Raw genomic sequence first — 11,349 nt, forward strand, 5'->3', positions numbered from 1 at the left:
CAGGACAACGCTCCATGCCACAAGGCGCATATGATTTCTGCATTTTTGAGAGATGTCGATGTTAATGTGTTAGATTGGCCGCCTCAAAGCCCCGATCTCAATATTATAGAGAACGGGTGGGCTTATATAAAAAGATCGAAGCTCAGATCTATCAAGAACGCGAGAAGAGACGATTACTGAGGTTCAAGGACTTTGGCAGGATATCTCGTTGGAAACATTACAAAATTTGGTGAAATCTATTCCTGGGCGCTTGCAGAAGGTCATTGGTGTCAAAGGCTTTCCCTCTCTTAATGCCTTTGATGTTGTATCTCTCCCAAAATTAATTTGGTTTCCGTTACTCCTCTCATTTAAAAGTTAAAAGTATATCAAAACATTTTTCAAAAGTGTGGGCGTAGCAGCATTGGGCGGTTTGTGGGCGTTAAAGTGGGCGTGGCAAAAAGTTGTTTGGCAAATCGTTAGAAATTTATAAGACTAATACAAAAATGAAAAAATATCAAAACATTTTTCAAAAGTGTGGGCGTAGCAGCTTTGGGCGGTTTGTGGGCGTTAAAGTGGGCGTGGCAAAAAGTTGTTTGGCAAATCGTTAGAAATTTATAAGACTAATACAAAAATGAAAAAATATCAAAACATTTTTCAAAAGTGTGGGCGTGGCAGTTTTATGCGGTTTGTGGGCGTTAGAGTGGGCGTGGCAACATGAATCGACAAACTTGCGCTGCGTCTATGTCTCAGGAGGCAGTATGCTTAATCTCAACTTTCTACCTTTTGTAGTTCCTGAGATCTCGACGTTCATACGGACAGACAGACGGACGGACATGGCCAGATCGACTCGGCTATTGATCCTGATCAAGAATATATATACTTTATATGGTCGGAAACGCTTCCTTCTGCCTGTTACATACTTTTCAACGAATCTAGTATACCCTTTTACTCTACGAGTAACGGGTATAAAAACCTGTTTAAAAGTGTGGGCTTGGCAGTTTCGGGCGTTACAGTAAACGTCTATGTCTCTGGAATCTGCTTGCGAAATCCCAACATTCTAGCTTTTATAGTTTCTGAGATCGGGGCCTTCATACGGACAGACGGACATGGCCAGCTCGTCTCTGCTATTGATCCTGATCAAAAATATATACGCTTTACATGCTTTACACGCCTTACACCTAAGCATAGCGACTTCCCATAGTTTTTATTAATAATATAATATAGTTATCTTACTGATACTTCAAATACCAATTAATATCTTTATTTATTCATATTGGTGGAAATAACACACACAATCCGGATGCAAATAGTTTTTGGGAACCCAAAGAAGGGTTTCATCATTACCTATAAATTAATAATAAGTAATTATGAATTTGAATACATAAAAACACACCTTTATTGCCATTATACCAGTACACAATTTGTAAATATATACATAGGTGTGTAAATAATGCTTCCGAGGGGAATGCATAGGTTGCTGTCGCATCTTTTAGATGCCATAATACAGTCGATCATATCAGTTGCTTTATTGAGCTATGCTAAAAACAATGACGGGGAGACCCGCTCTCTAACACGGTACATATACGAATAAGAATACCCTACGCAAAACTAAGAGCTACATGTCACGGCCAATGATTGAGGCTAATTCTATGGGGTTAAAGCTTCTAGTCTTTGCAGCAGCAGTAAACATTATCGCTAGAGCTAGCTGGGGTTGCCGGCATGGTGCCGCCCTTGAGGGGCTTGCTGTAAAAATTGGGACCACGCATGAAGACCTCGATGAGCTGACAATGTGATCTGCAAATTACGGGATTATTAATAAGCGATTTATTGGATTTAAATGTGCAACTAACTCACCGCATTGATATGTTCAGGTCAGTAACCACCTCTCCATCACAGTTCCAGCTAGAAAACTCCGTCGAGGAGGAGTTGGCGGCCATTTCTTGAGGCGGAGTTATCGGCTGGCAAGAGCCTGCCAAGCTGTAGTCTTCCTCGCTAGCAGAAAACGTTCTGAACTGGAATTCTCTTGTGCGATATACCTCTACAAATGGCAAATTGCGCTGGAATAGGAAGATGTGTTTAGTATTTTTTTTTGTTTTTTTTTCGAATTTCAATTGTATTCCTTCAATTTGTATTTATATTTTTCACAAAAAAGTAAAAAAAATATGTACAATTTTAAAATGTTCAAATTGATCAATCACTAGGTTCGTATAACAGGTTGTTGTAACATGTTGTAACAGGTTGTTCTTGATCCTTTTTTTTAAGGAGAAGAACACTGGTGACGAGTAGCTTTATGTAAAAGAATTTCTTTCACAGGTTACCCTCGCTGGTTGCTGTATGTAAGTTTGTTGTTTAAATCATGCCACTACAATCTTTTGTATTTATTTTGCTCATTTGTTTTCGCTATACGCAGGTTAAGAGAAGTTAGTGTACAAGTATAAGATTTAGGTTCGGTTAAAGGTTATTTTACCTGTTACTCGAAGAGTAGATTCGTTGAAAAGTATGTAACAGGTAGAAGAGACCGGCCATATAAAGTATGTATATATATTCTTGATCAGGATCAACAGCCTAGTCGATCTGACCATGTCTGTCTGTCCGTCCGTCTGTCTGTCTGTGAGAACGTCGAGATCTCAGGAACTATGAAACCAGAAAGTTGAGTTGCAGCATGCAGACTTCAGAGACATAGACGCAGCGCAAGTCTGTCGATTCATGTTGCCTCGCCCACTCTAACCCGCACTTTTAAAAAATGTTTTGATATTTTTTTTTATTTTTTATTAGTCTTGTAAATTTTCATTGACTTGCCAAAAAACTTTTCGTCACGCCCACAAATCGCATAAAACTGCAACGCTTACACTTTTGAAAAATGTTTCGATATTTTTTCACATTTTTGTTAGTCTTGTAAATATTTCTCTATTTGCCAAATATATTTTTTTTCTAACGCCCACAAACTGCCAAAAACTGTTAGTGTTCAAATTTCTCCTTCGCACTTCCACTAGCTGAGTAACGGGTATCGGATAGTCTGGTATTAGAATGGAAAGCACTAGGCTCAGCTTGTGGGCGTGTGATATATAAATTTTAAATTAAAAAGCTTAAAGATCTTGACTTGTGGGAGTGTTGGTGGTATTTCCTTGCATGCAGTAAATTATGCGGTTTAGTTCTGGGGTGTAGGGCAGATAAGAATTCTTATAGGGAAATGTTGTTTTCTATTTCCATATATGACCGTATACTTTCAAAAGTGTTGAATATTTCTGTTGTGCCTTTAATTATACCCGTTACTCGTAGAGTATAATGAACACTAGATTGGTTTAAAAGTATGTAACAGAGAAAATAAAGCGTTTCCGACCATATAAAGTATAAATATTCTTGTTCAGGATCAATAGCCAAGACAGGCCATGTCCGCCTGTCTGTCTGATCGTCCGTATAAACGTCACGGGTTGCCACGCCCACTCTAACGCCCAAAATCCGCCCATAGCTTTTGGAAAAAAAGTTCATATTTATCCATTTTTGTATGATTCTTGTAAATTTCTATAGATTTGTTAAAAACTTTTTCCACGCCCACAAACCGCCAACACTTTTAAAAAATGATTCGACTTTTTTTCGATTTATTATTTTATTTTCATAGTTTTATTTTTTTGTATATATGTATATAGTTTAGCCAAAATCTATCGGTATATGAAGAACACTTTGGCCACGCCCCTTCTAAAGCCCACAAACTGTCCAACACTGTTTAATTTGTTTCCATTTTATTATTGTTTGTCCCCATTTGTATTAATGTCCGAGGAACATGTTGAAACTTCTCGTATGCTGTAACGTGTATCAGATAGTCGTGGAACTCGACTATAGTGGTCTTTGGAATTAGCGTTTTAATTGTAATTAATTTAATTGTAATTAGAAGGTCTTTGTTTTACTAAGGACCTATACAAGGGCGAGCAAAAATAGTGATTTGGGGTATGGGTAAATACGCGTTTTGGATTATGAAATCCATTCTTTTTTGCGTTATGGCTGGGGTGGCTTACTTTGATTACTGGGGTGGCGCCTTTGATTACTTGGGTGTGAAAGTTGAAGGGTTTGCATGCCTATTTTAAAATAGTACTCACTATATCACCGCTCCTGCCCGCTGTGTTGAGCAGAAAACGCACGTTGTTGAGCAGCGAGGTCTTTTTCACCAGAATCAGGTCCAGGCAACCATCACCCAGGTGACTGTAGCGGGAGATGCCATTGGGACTCCTGGCGCAGGCGCACGTGATGTTCGCTCCGCAGATCATAAAGAAATTGCCGCGAACTACCTTCCACTGATCGTTGCCGAGGTTCCTCATTGATGAAATGGAGCCAGTGGGCAATCGAAGACGAGGCCTCAGCAATGCAGCTTCACTGGCGGTTAGATGAGAGTCCTCTCTTTCCTCCTGCGGATTGCGCTCCGCCTCTCTGGATTCCTCTTGTATGAGCAATGAAGATCGCTGCTCCTGTATGCTGCTAGCGAAGCTGCAGCGCTGGCAATTGGCATAGCAGACGGAAGGCACTGACTCTCCCAACGAGCACACGCTGTCCGGACTCTGCGGAACGTCCTCCAGCGGCGTGGTCACAAGAAGATCGGGCTCTTCCAACATTCTCAGTTCGGCGTCATAGCCACGATTATTCAGGAAGGCCTTGACGCCACTGTACTCGTACCGCCGTGGTCCCATCCAGCGGTAGTTCTCGCTCTGGGCTGCCACATCGCCCAGGTACCCGTAGCTCAAGACACTTGCACAGAATCTGAGCAGGGACTGACCATTGCTTACACTGCACACATCTAGGCCTCTATGCTGGCCCAGAATCACATGTATGGCCGCTGTCCTCACATCCGCCGTACCGTGCATACTATAAGCTATGGTGTCGGTGCTGCCAGCGGGGATCACGCCCACTGGCAGTGCCGGTCTTGGAATGTAAGGTGGCCGCAGTTCGTCCAGTCCCAACTCCCGCAATTGCCGGAAAATCAATCCGTTGATGACCTCTGCCACAGTGCCATCGCCTCCGACACAGCAAACCGCATCGTATACTCCCAGATCATGGCTCAGAAGTATGTCTTTCACTTGGTTAGCCCTCTGAGTGGTGATGCACGTGGCGTCCACGCCAGCAAGCTGGAAAATAGGTCTTACATGGCGCTCATAGGTCTGAGCTCCCGCCTTGCGACCTCCATAGGGGTTTATAAAAACCAAAAGGCGGCGCAATCGCATCCGTGTGGGGGAGGAACTTTGCAGACGGATTAACAGCTCCTGGGCCCACTGCCTCACTATGTACGGATCCGAGTTAAAGAAAGTGAGTCTCTTTAGCTCCCACCGATTGCAATCCGTTTGGGACTTGCTCAGCCTCATGGCATAGTTGATGGTCAGGTACTGACTGGTTGGCTTCCCTGGCGCAACATCGCCACTGCATCCGGAACTGCGCTCCGAGCCTGGAGGCGAAGGCGGTTTAAGGGAGCTCGCCTTGGTATCCGCGCTCCTTATGCTAACCACATCGTCCAGGTGGAGCACCTTGCTTTGTGGCCCATAGGAGTAGATTCCGCCAGGTTGAGAAGGCGAGTCCGGCGGTAACGGCGCTTTGGTCTCGATTCCTTGATGCGGCTGTTTTATCTTCTGCAGTCGCTCCCACACCAACTGCTGGCCATGTAGCAGTACTTTGTAGCTTTTTTTCTTTAGCTGGAAGTTGTTCAGCAGAACATCGTGGGCGGAGGCGGAGCTGTGTGAGAACTTTGATGCACTCGTGGAGCTAACAGGAGCCACAAAATCCCCGGCCGAGGTGGACGACCGCCCTGCTGGCTGCTTGGTCTGCGTCATCTTGACTGGCCCTCGTCTCCGTATCCCGCTATGGCGTCGGCTTTGTCGGTACTAAAAGAAGAAAACAGGTTTCAGTTAAAAATACAGTGAAACATCGACAGGTCAACCTTAAAAAATTTTAAAAAAATCTAAAAACTGTTAAAACTAAAAAAAATTAAATGTAAAATGTAGTTAAAGACCCTTTTATATTTTGGCCTACAGGATTAAAGATAACGTTTTATTTAATGAATGCCTGATAAATGTGTTTATTTAGTTGAAGTTAAAGTTGAGGAGGCAGTGAAGTTATGGGTTGGTAGTTACTCCTCAAAATAAATCTGAGTTACGACGCTCCATTCTCTTTCCATTCAATGTTCGGCCTTTGCGACTTTTGCAGTTCACGTAGAGGTGGGATTTTCAACTCTTAATTACTTACTGAAAGGTGTCGACTATGAAAATAGGACGGAAAACGCAGAGGGGACTGGGGGACAGGGGGGAAGGGGAAAGACTCAATCAACTCCACGGAGTCATATTCAAATCTCTGAAACGCTCCCCCGCCCCTGATGGTTGTTTCATTAGCATAGACTCGTAAATATTTCAAGAGATTTGAATTTATTTTTAAGATAATGATGAGTAATTGATTAGGCCATTAGTAAAAGTATAATTACAGAAACAAATATGAAAATGTATCTAAACTATGTGGCCAAATATCGCAACAAACTGATTGCACAAATATTCTTTTAGTCTGAACATAGCTTAAAGTATTTTAAATGCTTATGATTCATAAACCGATAAAAATAATCGCTAGGAATTTAAAATGTCAGTAATTACGATAACACTCCAATGAATAAGTGTTGCAATCATAAAATAATTTAACGAAAAATATTTTAAGGATTGTTTTCGTCAATAATAGATCTTTTATAAACCTCAATTAAATCGGGCCTTTGCGATGACCCAAGGCCCATTCCCCTGAAATAGCAAAATAGCTTTCGAAATACTGTTCAAAGGGTTCTAATAGCCTTTCTTAATGGGTTTTCAATAGGAAATACATAAGTGCACATGTTCAAAAATGTATGCCTAGATTTATAGGTACATACATACAATATGTACAAACATTGCGCGATTCGTGTTCATAGATGAGCAATCAGGAAAAATGTGCAAGTGTAAAATATGTTTTAAATTGTATGCCACTCAATGAGAAGGGAAAACAAAAAGTGCAATGCAGTCGATACCAGTTAAAATGAGTTAAATGAACTCTTGATTGCAGTTTTTGAGGCTTTGGGCAGAGAAAAGGCTTTCGAGAGGTATAAATAAACAAAGATCAAGATAAACGTGTCAGAAGCAAAAGTTATAAAATACTTTTTAAAGTACTTAAAAGTTGCAGTGTGAATCATAGAATCATCACCAGAACCAAGCAGGTTTTAATCTCAATTCAATTCATCCTAAACTTTACGCCACCTCTTTTACTAAAAATGAACAAAAGCTTTGAACTTGCCAAAGAGAAAGAAAGCCAGCATGCTCCTTAGAATTCAATCAGAATTCAATACTCTCATCATATGGTAATGGAAATATCCTCTCCGACCAGTGTTCTTTAACAAAGAAGCTCTATATTTCTCAACCGCGGAGAACAGTCCCAACACCTTTAAACATGACTTATGTATGCAAATTAGTCTTTAGTTAGCTGACTAGCCAGGCAGACTGTGTTGTTGCTAATTATTGTCGCACACAAAAAGCAGAACTCGCACCAACAAAGCCCGACTCACGCGGCGTATAAGCAACGAATTGTCTCAAGGTCAACGACGACGATCGAAGGCACCCAAAACACGCGAAATCGGTTTTAGAATTGGAGTCAAAAATACGGACCGGGGAAGCTGTAGCCGATTCCGAGGCACTTGGAAAACAGGTTCTGCCCGGTAGAGCTGCGTGCAGCCGGCGACCTTCGCCTTGAATCGCTCGAGTGATCTTGGCCAGACTGCAATAACCGGCTGTATGTTAAAATCTCGCATTAAAACCACCTCATACCTTGCCCACCTTGCATCCGAGCTGCAGGCTGGTCAACGTCGCATTTCCTACCTTTATATCTTGACATTGGCGAAGGAGAACCGCTTTTGAGTTTGCTAATGGCTAGGAAAATTGTTTACTTAATTAAATTTGAGTATGGTATTAAAACCTTTAAAACTTGATTGCTATATAAACACCACATTTTTTGTATATAACTAAAACGTAAAGACGCCTCATGAAATTGGCTTATTTTAAACCCAAAGGTAATTCCTCATACCATTTATAGAACACGCTTAGCGGCATAGTTTTCCCTGTTCGATGCCAAAATTGAATTAACGTTTAATTTTACACACTCGATTGAAAAACCCAAGCATGTTCTTTATAAATATAAATTAAAATCAACATCCAAATACATACATATGTTATATGTATATGAATTAAACAAATATTCATCTCCCACTTTTGAGAGCAAGTCATTTATTAAACAAACGAAATTAACAAAAATTCCACTCATCCGAAAACAGAATAGCAGACAGAAAACATGAGGAATTAATTTATAAATTTAATAAAATGTGTACATATTATAGTACTAAACTGAAGTCGATAAAAATTGTGCCATAACAAATCGGAACCAAGGTATTGAATCGTTTCTCCTGGGTTGCAACGGTCTTGCTGTGCACAACACTGTAAGTTGTAAGACATTGAACTCGAGTGGGGGTTATGAATGTTGACAGTACAGTAACAATTATTAAACAGACCCTTTGTTTTACTGATTCATTATGATTACCGTCAATTACTTGCATGTCGCTAATGGCCTAACACGAAAGTTTTAGGTTAGTTAGTACTAAGTATCATCCTAAATTAGTGCTAAGTGGAAACGATTTGTATTTTGTACTTATTTCGTGAAACCCATTAGTTTTTCGCTCTCTTATCTACACTGGTTTATCATAAACTCAAACAATAACAATCGAGTGCTGTAGTACCCTATGTATAGACTGGGTTATCTTGCAAAATAGTACCGGCATCATGACACGTTGAGTTCAACTGGACAGCACTACAGGTACGAACATTTTTTTAGTATACGGTATAGAAGTATAGGGCCGATAAGATTGATGACATCAAGACGCGGTTAACATGAAACGAGGGAGTTATAAAGCCAGATTTTATAGCAGAGCTTTGAAGGCCTAATCAATATTTTTATTTATCTATAGACCGAGTTGTTGTATCGATTAAATGCCTGTACAATAGGACCTTTACCATAAACAAAACTAAAAGAGCTGTGTCTAAATTCATATAACTTTGAGCTCGTCGACGCACTATAATATTTGAGCGATGGACAGCAGCAATTAGTTAACAAAGCGAAAAAGTCGAATACATGTACTTAGGTCCAACTCGGGCAATCCATGTGGAGAAGTAAAAAACAGCTACATAGCGGAAATGTGAACCACATTCAGCGTGTAAATTGATAACCAGACAGAAAGTTCGGATGGAATGGAAGAGGACTTTTGTCGGTATAGATATCAGGAAATACAAACAAACAAATACGTCAACGTAAATTCAAGAAGTACTGTTATTATGTAGCTAGCATCGCCAGTCGCACTCCTTGAACCTACATTCACCCTTTTGGGCGATATCCAATCTTGACCCGCTTAGTCGGCTATATCGACCCACGTCTGACCTTTTCAACGGTTCACGAAAAATAGCAAAAGCAGGTCTACAAAATATTATAAATAACGTGGGGCAAGTTCCCTTTGACACGTGAAGGGTCATTATTCAGCGCTAGCCTACTGCGCTAGCCTGTTAAAATCACAAAAAAGACGTACACAAACAGGCATTCTGCCAATTTCCAGTAAGAAAATTCTTTCGAGTGCAATAGATTTGCAAAAAAAAAAACAAAAGCATATACTCGACTGCGGAAAATGTCATAGTTTTGTTTAGGTACATATATTAAAATTATTACTATTATTGTATCAGTAAAAATTAAATATAAATAAATACTTCATAAATTTACGTACAGTTTACCTAAAATATATGCATAATATCTTTTGCTTACAAGTGGGGACTTAGTAGACTTTTTTTTATGTTAAAACAGCCCTGAGGTCCATGAAATCCAATTTAACCCATTAAAATGGAAATGATTATTCCTAGGGAATGAGTATGGCATCCATTGCGTGGGTGGCAAGATCCACCCCCCCTAAACAATAACAATACACCTATACACTGAAAAGTCCGGTTCTCTTGCTCTACCCGCACTGCGTCAGAAGAAAATGTCACAAGGGACATACTTTGAGTGCCGTTATCAGAACGCAATACAGCTGTGGAGCAGCAACAACTCAGCTGTTGACAAGAATATGAGTGTATACAAGCGTGCGAGCGTGAGTGTGGGGGTATAAGCGTCTGGCTTGAGTTTCTGCGTTTAATTCCAACTTTGGAGCTCGTGCACTGAAGCCCTATTTTCGTTCTTCCAATTGCCGTTCCGGTCTTACCAGGTAGGCAGGTAGATCCGTTTATCCATACAATTGCAGCACCTTTTTCTGATCAGTTGCACTGTTTTTCCTTCTTTTTATGGGGAAATCAAGAAAACTCGATACGGATGTGCATTGCAGTATCACACACTTGCACTTTTTCGATTACACATAAACACATACACACAATTGGAAAATCGGCAACCTGTAAAAGGAACTAATGGCGTTTCGGAAGAGAATTTCCCGCTCTTCAACCAAAGTTTCAAGCCCCTATCCGCTGGAGCACAAAGAATTTACTAGAGCTCCAGAAATGCACTTTCGTGGCCGTTACAAAAAACACAAGAGTACGAAGAGTATCGAAGCGAAGTGTACGCCCGCTCGCCAGTGTGACCGCACTGATAACTGTAGGAAATACAGTTCAGACCACCCTACATGATTAAAATATCACACATTTGGGTGTGCGGTATTCTCAAATCCGCTGAACCAGGGCTGCAATAAAAATCATGGCAACTCACTGTACGCGATACTTTTTTAAAAGTTTTGATATGTATTTACTATTGTTTACTTTAAAAAATAACTAGGAATGAGAAATGTTGTAATTTTAGATTTTCGCGGCAGAAATGTTCAACAATTAATTGCTGACAGATTTGTTCGTCCCCAACTGTCCAGATCAAATGCTCGGTCGCACTTTGTGGCTCCATGTTCATAAGTTACACCGTGGGTGGTTCTCCCCAGAATGAAGTTAGTCTTCCTAGCATCAACAACATCCCTAGACCACCCTGCAGAGAGATTCCCCCGCAACAAAATGACCTAAACCAGGTACGCCAACAGCCAACCCAGCAACAACAACCGCCTGATAACCAGCAAGTGTCTTCCCACCATCCGTGTGTCGATGATTGGAATTTTGCCAAAATCAGGTAGAAACGGCTCAAGCATTCTCCAGATTCCTTTCAGCTAGTGTAACACAACCATGAGTCGAACCGGGCCCAAAATCGGTGGATGAACACCGAGGGAACTGCCAACAAAGCCATAATATAGACATTATATCAATTAGCGTAAGATACGTTTACTCAAGGTCGTACTACTAGTCTCACGGGTACTGTATGTATTGTATGTAT

The 11,349-nt window shown here is 40.7% G+C and overlaps 1 protein-coding gene across 3 annotated transcripts; it reads right to left on the reverse strand.

Moving 5' to 3' along the window:
• Positions 1-1,351: 1,351 nt before the first annotated feature.
• On the reverse strand, positions 1,352-10,626 carry LOC122622702 (ceramide kinase). Of its 3 annotated transcripts, none has more exons than XM_043801354.1 (4): positions 10,253-10,626; positions 4,074-5,840; positions 1,834-2,036; positions 1,352-1,773 (listed from the first exon to the last, which is right to left on the reverse strand). In XM_043801354.1, exons 2-4 carry the CDS (start codon positions 5,787-5,789, stop codon positions 1,644-1,646), a joined length of 2,049 nt encoding a protein of 682 aa, XP_043657289.1. In that variant the 5' UTR covers positions 5,790-5,840; positions 10,253-10,626; the 3' UTR covers positions 1,352-1,643. The 3 variants fall into 3 exon arrangements, with proteins under 3 accessions (XP_043657289.1, XP_043657291.1, XP_043657290.1); XM_043801356.1 differs by lacking the exon at positions 10,253-10,626 and adding an exon at positions 9,820-10,178; XM_043801355.1 differs by lacking the exon at positions 10,253-10,626 and adding an exon at positions 6,090-6,218.
• Positions 10,627-11,349: the final 723 nt, after the last annotated feature.

This window comes from Drosophila teissieri, chromosome 3R (genome assembly GCF_016746235.2).
Source record: "Drosophila teissieri strain GT53w chromosome 3R, Prin_Dtei_1.1, whole genome shotgun sequence".
Taxonomy (NCBI): Eukaryota; Metazoa; Arthropoda; class Insecta; order Diptera; family Drosophilidae; genus Drosophila; species Drosophila teissieri.